Genomic DNA, 12,280 nt, shown 5'->3' with positions numbered 1-12,280 from the left:
CCGACTCTTTACAACCCCATGGACTGTGGTCCACCAGACTCCTCTGTCCATGGAATTCTCCAGGCAAGAATGCTGCAGTAGGTAGCCATTCCCTTCTCCAGGGGATCTTCTCAAACCTGGGTCTCCTGCCTTGCAGGAAGATTCTTTACTGTCTGAGATACCAGGGAAGCCCCTGTCTGCCAATGCAGGAGATATAAAAGACATAAGTTTGATCCCTGAGACGTGAAGATCCCCTGGAGGAGGGCATGGCAACCCACTCCAGTATTCATGCCTGGGAAATCCCCTGGATAGAGGAGCCTATGGTCCATAGGGTCACAGAGAGCTGGACACAACTGAAGCAGCTTAGCACGCACATATGCAACATGCCTTATATTTTACTTATCTATTATTTTATTATAAACAAATTAGAATATGTTTCATAAAGACATAGATTTGTTTGTTTTGTTTTCTGCTATGTTCCCACTGTCTGAAACAGTGCCTGGCACATAGTATACATGAAATTAACATTCAGTAAATAAATGAATAATGAAAGAAGGAAAAAATGCACATCAGGGACCCAGAATTCTTCCACCTGCCCACTCCACTATCCTTAGGATGTGACCCTTTTCCTTATGACCCAAGACGGCTGCCCAGTCTCTGACATCACATCCACATTCTAAGCAGCAGGACTGAGGAAGGAGGAAGAAAGGCATGCCCCCTTTATTTTAAAGAGACTTCCCAGAAGTCCACATTTTATCTCCATTTCTATCTCATCATCCATAACTTAAGCCGTGCTTTCACAACCTCGGCATCATTGACATTTTGGGAAAGACAATTCTTTGCTATAGAAAGACTGTCTGATACATTGTGGGGTGTTCAGCAGCATCTCTACTAGCATCCCACCAGACGCCAGTGGAGAACGTCCCTCACACTACCTCCAAGTTGCAACAACTAAAACATCCCCACGTATTGCCAAATTTCCCACAGGAGGGACATGCCTCCTTGAGAACCATTGATCTCAACAGTAAATGTCAGATGGTAAAGCTGAAATTCTGTACTTTGAGACACAGCAGGAAAATGGATGTTTGGTAAGTATCTAGCAGTCTCCACTGAGAATACTCCTCCCCAGAGGCAAGCACTTCTGTCACTTTTTTGAGATAATTTCAGAAATATTCAATGCATACAAAACTGGCTTATTTATATCTAGTGTAGCCTCTGTCATTCTAAGCTATGCCTTGTTTTTCTTTCTCCCAACAAGGCCATTTTTTTTTTCTGGGATAGAATATGACCTTTCTACTTATAGATTCTAGTTTTCTTTTATTCCTGAAAAGGTCTCTCAAATTCTAAAATTTCAATTTTAAAAATTATCTTTATATATCAGTCAGCTTCCTTATTTATCTTCATTGTTAATACCAGCTATGGGTATTTTATACTTTCTGTCTTCGATATCTATTATTTTGTCCTAATCTTTTAAAAAACGCTCCTGGCATTTTACATTTTTTCCTGCGTCTTATGTTCACCAGTGTCTTCCCTTCATAGTGTTGCATTCAATCCTTTGTTGAACTTACTTCTCTCCTCCATCTCTTCCCAGAGCTCTGTCAGGTCACAGAGCATCATTTTCTACCATCTCACCTTTTTGAACCTTGTTTTCTGGAGGCAATTACTTCATTATATTATTTTTTATTAATGATGATGTTTGATGATAATTTTTGTTACTCTTTGACAATATTTTTCTGGTGAATATTCTTTATCTGCCATTATTTGTTTCCATTCCTTTTCTGTCTTCTTCTAACATCTTTATATAAACATCCTGTGATCATTCTCTTTTCACCATTACTCCTAAGTGAGTTGAGTCTTGCATGCATGTGTGCTAAGTCACCTCACTTGCATCTAACTCTTTGTGACCCCATGGACTGTAGCCCATCAGGCTCCTCTGTCCATGGGATTCTCCAGGCAAGAATACTGGAGCGGGCTGCCATGCCCTCCTCCAGCAGATTTTCTGAGCTCCGGGATCGAACCCACATCTCTTATGTCTCCTGCATTGGCAGATGGGTTCTTTACCACTAGCACCACCTGAGAAGCCTGAGATGAGTCTTCACTAAATTAAATATTTGTAGAAAATATCTCATCCACATTCCAGGCAACAGTAGGGAGGACAAGAGTTTTCTCCAGCTTTTTGTATTTTTTTAACAGAGACTTGCCAGAATTCCCTCCCAAAGATTTTTCTATATTTTCTATAAATATTTCAAATATTTTTCTATAAAAATATTTATAGGAAATGTCACCAAGGACTAGAAGCCAAACTGGACAGATTCCTCTTTGTTATATGAACCTGTGAGTGGAATTAAACAGTTTTAGACTTTTCCTGGAGAAAGCAATGGCACCCCACTCCAGTACTCTTGCCTGGAAAATCCCATGGACGGAGGAGCCTGGTAGGCTGCAGTCCATGGGGTCGCAAAGAGTCGGACATGACTGAGTGACTTCACTTTCACTTTTCACTTTCATGCATTGGAGAAGGAAATGGCAACCCATTCCAGTGTTCTTGCCTGGAGAATCCCAGGGACGGGGGAGCCTGGTGGGCTGCTGTCTATGGGGTCGCACAGAGTCGGACACGAATGAAGTGACTTAGCAGCAGTAGCAGCAGCAGACTTTTCCTTCCCTCAATCAGCAGTGACCCACAGCCATCTGATCTTCTCACAATACGGATTCTCTCCTCACCCTGCCTCATCTGCAGTTTGCTTCCCGTTGCTATGTCTTGTCTGTGTAATTTCTCATTCAGTCCTGCCTGTGATTCTCTGTATCAGCAAGGCTTGGCAAATTCCCTGTAACTGGTCCTGACATATTCTCTGCCCCAAACAAGAATAAGACCAAGACCCACAGCTGCTACTAACATTTATTCTCTTTTCTTCTTATTGCCGTGGAACCAAACTTGGATCTGCCCACCTGACATGCAGCAAAAGCCAGTCTACTGACACCGGGCTGGTGAAGGAAAGTACAGGATTTATGGCAAGGTGCCTACCGTGTAGCCAAGGAAAGAGAACAGGCAGCACATACTCAACTCCCCAGTAGCTTTCAGGGAAGGGTTTTTAAAGGCAACATTAGGGATGAGGATTGTAGAGTGCCTTTTCAGCTTGTGGACATTCTTCTAATTGAATGGTGGTGAGGTCAGTTCAGTTCAGTTCATTTCAGTTCAGTAGCTCAGTAGTGTCCGGCTCTTTGCAACCCCATGAACCACAGCACTCCATGCCTCCCTTTCCATCACCAACTCCCGGAGTCCACCCAAGCCCATGTCCATTGAGTTGGTGATGCCATCCAACCATCTCATCCTCTGTCGTCCCCTTCTCCTCCTGCCCTCAATCTTGGTGGTGAGGTAACCAGATGGTATTTTGGGAGCCAACATCAACTTTATGGTTCCAACCAGTCCGAGGTCTGCAAGCTGGTCATCAGCATGCAATTAACTTCTTCCACCTGATGGAAGTTTCAGTATCTGCAACACAACTCAAGGATATGGCTCAGGATATTAACTGTAGCCTCTGAGGAGGAACTAAAGAGCCATTACTTTGTTTTATGGCTAAACTGTTAGGATTTTGCCTTGCTTGACTATTTTTCTTTGTTTCTGCATTTTCTCACTTCCCTGATTAAAGTTGCTTTTTTGGAATTTGAGGAAGGCCTAGGAAGCTAAAGTTTTTCTATAATTAAGAGGCAAGGGACACAGAAGTCTGTCCCTGGGAGGCCCCACAGGGTACTGGCCAGTTTCAAATTTCAGAACTTCTCTATCATTAGAGATAGCAATGTGGATGGTTAGTCACTCAGTCATGTCTGACTCTTTGTGACTCCATGGACTGTAGCCTGCCAGGCTCCTCTGTCCATGAAATTTTCCAGGCAAGAATACTGGAGTGGGTTGCCATTTCCTTCTCCAGGGGATCTTCTTGATACAGGGATTGAACTGGGTCTCCTGCATGATAGGCAGTCTCCTGCATTACAGAAGGATTGTTTACGACTAAGCCACCAGGCTAAACTGCTAAAAGATTCCTTTTCTGGACTTCTTTGCAGCTATATGTGACATACAAGCAATCAGGTTCTAATGGATACCTTTGGGAGGGAATTCTGGAAAGTCTCTATCAATAAAAATACAAAAAGCGGGAGAAAACTCTTGTCCTCCCTACTGTTGCCTGGAATGTGGATGTGATGACTGACGCTCCAGCAAACTCCTGCGTCATGAAGTTACCATAAAGATGGAAGCTACACACCAGGAAGCTGGCCCAAAAAGCAGAAAACCTGGCTTTTTTTTTTTTTTTTAACAGTGGAACCACTACACCAGCTCTGGACAGCAAACCTCTAGACTTCTCTTATGTGAGAGAAAACCAGACTTCTGTTATTTTAGATGTTCTGTTAGATGCACTTGAACTTAATCCTAACTAAAACAGCAAAGTTTGGCCCTAAGGGTGTATTACTGATTTTGAAAAACTGCTCTGTGAGACTTGCAAGATGAGCAGCCAAAGACATCCTCTCTTGATGGAACAACCACTATTTGACTTTCACTCCTTCTGACATCTCTTCCTCAGACATTATAGTCTGGAGTTATAAATGTCTCCTAGTGTTCTTTAAGATGGAATATGAGTTTCTCAATTTTTAGTATTCTTTTTTCTTAAATTCAAGAATAGATAGTTGGACTGCTTCTCTGTTCTACTGCTTTAAAACTGGAAGGAGGAGATTTTTTTTTTTAAGATAGGGAAGAAATAGTTTGAAACAGCAAAAGGAAATATGAAGGGCACAATCTCTGCTTCCAGGCTCTGATTTATGAGAGATACAAGCTTCACACAGGAAGCCTGCAGTGCAAACGATATCATCAAGGGACAGCTTGTTTTTTATGGTAAAAATACAGCACTCAAAGAAGACGTAGAGGATATAGAGCTATTGACTAAATGATAACCTGAGAGTTCCAGAGGTTGAAAGGACAAGGGGGCGCATTGGGCGGTCAGGATTATATGGTCATTAGAGGTCAGGGTGATAATAGGTGAGCTGGGAGACAGCTTTCCTGGTGACAGGAAAACTAGTAAGTTTCCTAATAGTAGCCTCCAGAGGAAGGCAGACTCATCCTTTCTGACTACATGTGAGGACAGATAGATATTTGTTGTTCAGTCCAACTTTGCAACCCCATGCAGCATGCCAGGCTCCCCTGTCCTTCACTATCTCCTGGAGTTTGCTCAAACTCATATCCATTGAGTCAGTGATGTCTCTTGCATCTCCTGTATTGGCAGGCAGATTCTTTGGGCTTCCCAGGTGCCTCAGTGGTAAAGAATCCACCTGCCAATGCAGGAGAAGCAAGAGGCACAGGTTCAAATCCTGTGTTGGGAAGAGCCCCTGGAGGAAGAAATGGCAACCAATTCCAGTATTCTTGCCTAGAAAAGCCCATGGACAGAGGAGTCTGATGGGCTACAGTCCATGGGATTGCAAAAAGTTGGACACAACTGAGTACTCATTCACAGACTTGTACACAGGGTCACCTGGGAAGCCTTACAATATCTTTAGAGCCTTGATATTCAATACCATCAGTCTTGCACACCTAAAATTTACAGAAATCTTCCCTCTGCTCCCTTCCATTGTATTCAAAGATACTTAACATAATTGCAACAGTTAGATGCGGGGTTGGGGGTGGGTGGCGAGGGTGAGGGGGGAAGCCTGGAAGAAAAGTGCAGTGTAGGCAGGTTTTTCCACTTCAACACCACCTCTCCTGAAGTAAGGAAACAGCTGGGGGACCTGGGGTGGGGTAGGGTGAAGGGGGGTAGTGAAAGGTGGAAATAGAAAAACACAAATGATTATGCCAAATACTATCCTACTCCCAAAGCAGGCTCTTTCTTTGATTCTCTGCACAAGCTAACCACCCCTTTTCTCTGCTGTGACCACAGCCAAACCCTGCTTTCATGTCAGCGGAGTAATGATGCCTTCTTGGGGAAAAGGAGGGGCCCTCAGAGCCTCTCTGCCCAGAGACATCCCCCCATCCCCCACCACTCTTGTTCCTCATAGACTCCTTTTGACCCTCATTCTATAAGAATAAGGTTTTTAAAATGCTTTTCAAGGCAGGTCTTATCCACAACTTCAAAACAGGAAACATACAGGGTGTTAGTCCTCTGGCTGAACCAGAGGCAGGACCCCTGAGCTCTGTGTTCTCAGCCTCCCCCTGGCCCTGCCATCCTGGCCTGACCCCTGCCCCACTCCCCCCACCCACCACACACACACACTCATCTCTCCTAAAAACCCTGGACTAGGGTGACCTACTCATCCCAGTTTTCCCAGGACTTTCTGGGTTTAGCACAGAAAGTCCCATAGCTCAGGCACCCCTTCAATTTCGTGCAAACCGGGATGGTTGGTCACTCACCCTAAATATACCTCCATGATGGTTTTAAAGGCACTGATTTTTTAAAAACTCATTGTCCTTGTCAAAGTATAAGCATTTCTAGTAAAGGTAACATTTTAAGCCATGGTTGGTCATTGCCAGCTTAGCATGAATTAGTTCATCTGCTCCTTTCAAGCAGCAGCCAGGTGAAGAATGGGATTTGACAAAGAAAAGGACAAGTATGGCAGCCCTTAAGCATGCCGTCGGTGTTCTTGTCGAAGTCAAATTCATTCACCCAGTTTCCACAGGAATACCCTAGTAGAGCACCCCAAAGCTGCACCCACTCCATGCCCAAGCAGTGTCTTCCCTCCCCAGATGAGGAAATATGCAGTCAAGGCTGCAGCACAGACTAAAACTAAGGGCCCACGTGGGGATCGAGCCTTGACGTCTATAGAATAGCTCTGAAACCAGACCTAACCAGCCAGAGTGAAGCCTGTATAATTGACTTGGAAAAGCTTTCAGGCACCAGAGTCTCTCACAACAGTGGGGACCAAAGCCTGAACCAGAGAAGGAGTGCCCAAAGGAGAAAGGGACCAGTCAAACGTATCCAGATGATCCCCTTTGTTGGCAAAGCTGTCCAGATGCTCATGCAGTGTTAATTAAGCCCAAATCTAATTAATCTGTGACCTTATTCAAACCAACTGTCTCTCTCAGCCTCTAATGCCTCTCCAGATTCATCCGCCCTTTCCCTCTAAGAAGAGTCTGAGGGCTTGTTTTCATGGTTAAGTTTAATTGAAAGATGACTGAGCCACGGTCTTTCATAAACAGGGAAATGCCCACCAATAGAACTCAGAGCAGAAGGGTGGCAGGGAGGCAGCAGGGATATAACTTCTACAGTCTGTATACTGATGTGAGGCTGGGTCCAGCCTGGACCACTTCAAAGCTAACCCATCAGACCTCACACATTAAAAAATTGAAAGCAGCATGCTGTGTTTAGAACAGCTGCACCCAGCGTGGCATCCATGAGACCGTGGAGAGATGGGCTGAGAGCATGAAGGGACGTGAGAGAACAGCAACACAGACAAGGAAGCAGCAGTCAAAGGGTTAAGATCCAGCCTCTGTCCTCAAACCCAGAGCTTCCCACTCACACGCCAGGGCACACTGTGTGTGACAAGTGACTCACAGGTGTTTCTGAAGGAGGAAACAGAACAGGCTCTACCTTGAAAGCAGGACTCCATCTTGGGCCAGACTGTGGACTTTAAACAATATGCCCAGTATCTATGGAAATGACGTAGGGACTGGAAAACCAGACCCCGGGAAGGAAGAGCCCCAGGGCTCTCCGTAGCCTAAAAGAATACCCTAATTATCTGTGTAATCTAATAGAATCATACATTCTATTATGCTTATTGAGGTATGATCACAAGTCTATTGATAATTGTCCACTGTTAACTACCTAGGCTTAAGGCATATGAATCATGGGTTAACTTTGAGTGTATCTTTCTTTTTCCTTTGTTCAGACTAGTTTCAGGGATTTGGGGGAGGTAGATTTGTGCACGTACACTTAGGGTATATAAGGTTTTCACAAAAACTGGTCGGGGTCCTGGGCTAAGAGGAGACTCTGCCTTGGGCTCACCGGTGTAATAAATGCACTCCACTATCTGAATTATCCTTCTGAGTGAGTTTGTTTCCCGGAATGCGTGGCTACAACATTTCCAGATGTTGAGCCCCTCTGCACTGCTTGAGGCTTGGGGGGACCTGGAGACACCACTCAGCTGCCTCCAACTGTGAGCAGCCTTCCTCATGTCCCCAGTAGGCTGTAGGAATATAAGCATCCTTATCCGTGCTGTGTTTAAAGAAGGTTGACACAGTATTTAACATGTTGGAAAGCACTGATATAAATCCATTCATATGTGTGTGTATGCTCAGTCACTCAGTCACGTCTGTCTCTGTGTGACCCCAGGTACTGTAGCCCACCAGGCTACTCTATCCATGGGAAATCCCAGGCAAGACTACTGGAACGCGTTGCCATTCCTCCTCCAGGAATCCACTCGTGACCCCCATCTAATTCTGAAACAACACCTATGTTTCTTTTCTATCAGAACAAATACCCCATCAACCACAACTTACCAACAATACAGAAAAGGCAGGCTGCTCTTTGCATCACCACACCTTTATTTTATCAGTCTAGGATATATCAGGATGATCTGTTTTTCAAAGGTTTGTTTTCGAATCTTGAATGTGCTTGGGTGGATTTTAGTATGTTACTCTCCCCCAAAGCTTCTAACCCAAACATTTCTCTAGCTTCCTATTGTTTTTAGAGCGAACATCAAAATCCTTACCAGGATTACAGGACCTTCCAGGATGTGGCTTCTTTGGAGCAGCAGTCTTAATTGCTCATGACCGACCAACTCTAGGGCTTTCCAGGTGAACCTTGTTAGTGGTAAAAAACCTGCCTGCCAATTTAGGAGACATAAGAGACACAAGTTCGATCCCTGGGTCAGGAAGGTCCCCTGGAGAAGGGCATGGAAAACCACTCTAGTATTCTTGCCTGGATAATTCTATGGACAGAGGAGCCAGGAGGGCTACAGTTCATGGGGTTGTATTGGACAAAACTGAAGTGACTTAGCACACATGTACCACCTACTCTAAGTGAACTGAGAACCTCTGAGAAAGACAATCAGAAGGTCTCCGTAGAACCTCTAGAAGAGTTGCAGTCCTGGAGACAGCTTCCAATTAGCCCCGAGACCCATTTTGGACGTCTTACCTCTAGAACCATAAGAGAGTTATTAAGCTTGTGTTGCTTTGAGCCACTAAGTTGGTGGGAATCTGTTACAACAGCCATAGGAATGATCACACTCCTGCCATAGCACATGCGGTTCTTGCCTGGAGCACCCACCCTCAGCTCCTCCTGCTCCTTCACAGCTGAGCTCATGTAGCCCTTTCTCAGAGAGACTGCCTCTAAGCTCCCAGGCCAGGTCAGGCGCCCCGCCCCACATGTCCTTTCTCGCTCCTTGCTTCTCTCCTTGACTGCATTCCTAGCCTGTTGTTCATTCACTGCTTTCAGGAACCTTTACTGAACTTGTTTGTGTGCCTGTGTGTGATTGGTCGTGTCTAACTCTTTGTGACTCCGTGGACTGCAGCCCGCCAGGCTCCTCTGTCCCTGGGATTCTCCAGGCAAGAATACTGGAGTGGGTTGCCATGCCTTCCTCTGGGGGATCTTCCTGACCCAGGGATGGAACCAGTGTCTCCTGGGTCTCCTGCATTGCAAGAGGACTCTTTACTGCAGGGAAGCCTGAACTTATTTACCACGAGCAACCATTTCTGAGACACCAGAAAGAAAAGTGAAGGACCTCCTGCTCTTTTAGAGCGACAGGCTCACCCTTCACTTCATTCAATCCTCACATACCCTGTGAAAGAAATCAGTTCCTGCCGGTCACACTAGGTTGACAGTCAGCCAAGCCTGCTTGGACCCTGCTCTGAGCTCCAATCAGATGGAGGGAGGAGGCTGTCAAGGACGTTATCGGTTGGCATTTTCCAAACGCTAATCTGACAGGGATATGAAATCCTGACCTTCTCTTCAAGAAGCGTTGCCTTTTTTTCTGACAAAAGGAATATTTTGCCATCTAGTCCTTCAGTGTCTGGATCAGAGGATCCTAAGCACTTGCTGGAACTTTTCTCTAGCTGTTGGCAGCCGCCTCTCCACCAAATGGAGATACAGAATCGTCTTTTTGCCCTTCCTTCTCCTCCATCCCCCTTCCTTGCCTGCCTGTGTCCTTTCCAGTTCCAAGGCAGAAAGTTTTGACCAGTGCCTCAAAGCATCTCCCAGAGGTGGAGAACCACCTCCATGCACACCTGTGTGCTGCCCACTTCCATAAGGGGCCTGAAGGTGAACCGTTAGCAAAGAGGAGAAAGACCCAGTGGCGGAAAGGCACCACCTGGGTGCTTCACTACTAACAGTGCTTTCCCCGAGATGGTGACGCATGCAGCAAGGGATGAGGCGCTTCAGAATAACTGGATTCTGTGAGCTTTGCTTGCTCAGGCTGTCTGAGGACTGGGACAGAAGAGAAAGCCAAGTTCTAGAAGCTGTCTTCCAAGTATCTGGAATGGCCTATTTAGGGGAAGGTTTATATCTAGATATTAAAGATACAGTGTGAAAATGAGACTCCACCACTTTTTACAAGGCCCCTTTAAATCCAGAAGAGAAGCCCCATCGATCAAGCTATTCTCCTCATTAGTCACTTTCTGACCTATTGCCTCTGGCTTACTCTAGGCTGCCAGTGGAGATGTAGGACCACAAATAATAAAATATCATTACAGATGCAGACCACATCCACAGCGGGCACGATGAGGATTCACACAGAAGCATGGGCACACACCCTGCCCCTTGACATCTCTAGGCTCCTGTCTTAGGAACCTTCCAAATGAGAATGTAAAGCCACTATTAGTTCATATGTATCTGAAGTCAGCCCTCTCATGAAAGAGATCCAGAAGACATCAGCTGAATATGATAACCAGAAACAGCACAATGTATAAAGAGCTGTATGAAGTATGAAGTCTGACTTCAGACAGAACTAGGTCTGAACTGGGCTCTTCCACTCACTAGCTGTGTGACCTTGGCTGAACTGCCTCACTTCTCTGGGCCCTGGCTTTCTAATCACTGAAATGGGGATGATTTGCATAGCTCTGATGAAGGTTGGAGAAAATGTGTTTAAAACACATATCCCTGTACTGTCACTTAACAGACAGGAGTGCTATTACTGGTAATAATGAGTATTGATTATAAATGAGCATAAATGTGTCTTATCTCTCTCGATCCTGCCTTTTCTCTCTCCTTCCCTAAAGTCACACCTATCACAGTCCAACTGCTCTTTTTTCCTCTGGATGCCTACATGACCAGTCGGTCTCTCAAAAAGGAATTTATCAGCTGAGACCAGGTGCTGAGCCATAAACTAGGTCATGTTGGAGACCATTATTACTGTTGTCAGCGAGAACTGATTTCAGCTTTTGGACATAAATTTGGCGGTTTTGTGTTCCACTGCCATCAGGGAGCAATCTTGCCATAGGGATCCTTCCCTCCCTGATGGAAACACTTGGCGGAAGTGGGAGGGAATCTCTATAACGCAGGGCACAGAACAGCTGGAAGTGGCCTCCCTAATTGGCAGCTTCCTGTATTATGACAGGTTTGAGGCAGATTATGACAGCAGAAAGGGCGCACGCAGGGACAGAGTGGCAGGCAGCACTTCCTCGGATGGAAGTTTCCAGAGGCTTCCAGATGCAGCCGCTCCCTTTAACCTGCATGTTCATAGCGGCTCCAGGGTACCCTTCCCTGGGACTCCCAGGGCCATATATCACTGTCAGTTTGGCTGCCAAGTCCAGCTCTACAGAAGCATCTGGGAAAGGCCAGGCAGCTAAGGCGAGCAAGGTGATCAAGGGGGAAAGACAGCTGCACTGGGGGCCGAGGGACTGGGGTCTGGCTCCCGTCCTGCCGCCACTTCAACTTCTAGCAAGTCCTCGCCCCCTAAGGGTCAGTTTCCTGTCAGCCAAGAGGCTGGCTTGCATCTGCCCACTTCCTATATGAGGAATGCTGTCATGGCTGCTCACTTTGCTTACCTGTACTTTGTGCTGCTGCTGTTGCTAAGTCGCTTCAGTCGTGTCCGACTCTGTGCGATCCCATAGACGGCAGCCCACTAGGCTCCTCTGTCCCTGGGATTCTCCAGGCAAGAACACTGGAGTGGGTTGCCATTTCCTTCTCCAATGCATGAAAGTGAAAAGTGAAAGTGAAGTCGCTCAGTTGTGTCTGACTCTGAGCAACCCCATGGACTGCAGCCCACCAGGCTCCTCTGTCCATGGGATTTTCCAGGCAAGAATATTGGAGTGGGTTTCCATTGCCTTCTCCCACCTGTACTTTCTACTCCTCCTCTATATACATAATTTTGAGGGGAGAGAGAGATAATTTCTGAGGTT

At 45.9% G+C, this 12,280-nt stretch overlaps 1 protein-coding gene across 9 annotated transcripts in view; it reads right to left on the bottom strand.

Moving 5' to 3' along the window:
- Positions 1–11,883, bottom strand: part of LOC129629324 (uncharacterized) — a 138,950-nt gene extending 127,067 nt beyond the window's left edge. For 7 of the 9 annotated variants that reach the window (XR_008703150.1, XR_008703141.1, XR_008703144.1 and 4 more), the window contains exons 1-2: positions 9,081–11,883; positions 8,656–8,769 (exon numbers count right to left, since the gene is read on the bottom strand). Coding sequence is in view for 3 of the 9 variants with exons in the window: in XM_055549332.1 (XP_055405307.1) it covers positions 8,656–8,769; positions 9,081–9,248 (282 nt within the window). In the remaining 6 variants the exon portion in view is untranslated. The remainder of the gene's footprint in view (positions 1–8,655; positions 8,770–9,080) is intronic. The other 2 variants (XR_008703142.1, XR_008703148.1) reach the window with 1 other exon arrangement.
- Positions 11,884–12,280: the final 397 nt, after the last annotated feature.

The sequence above is a fragment of the Bubalus kerabau genome, chromosome 15, assembly GCF_029407905.1.
Source record: "Bubalus kerabau isolate K-KA32 ecotype Philippines breed swamp buffalo chromosome 15, PCC_UOA_SB_1v2, whole genome shotgun sequence".
In the NCBI taxonomy this organism is placed as follows: domain Eukaryota; kingdom Metazoa; phylum Chordata; class Mammalia; order Artiodactyla; family Bovidae; genus Bubalus; species Bubalus kerabau.
The sequence above is the reverse complement of the archived record's forward strand: the minus strand, read 5'-3'. Positions and strand labels throughout refer to the sequence as shown.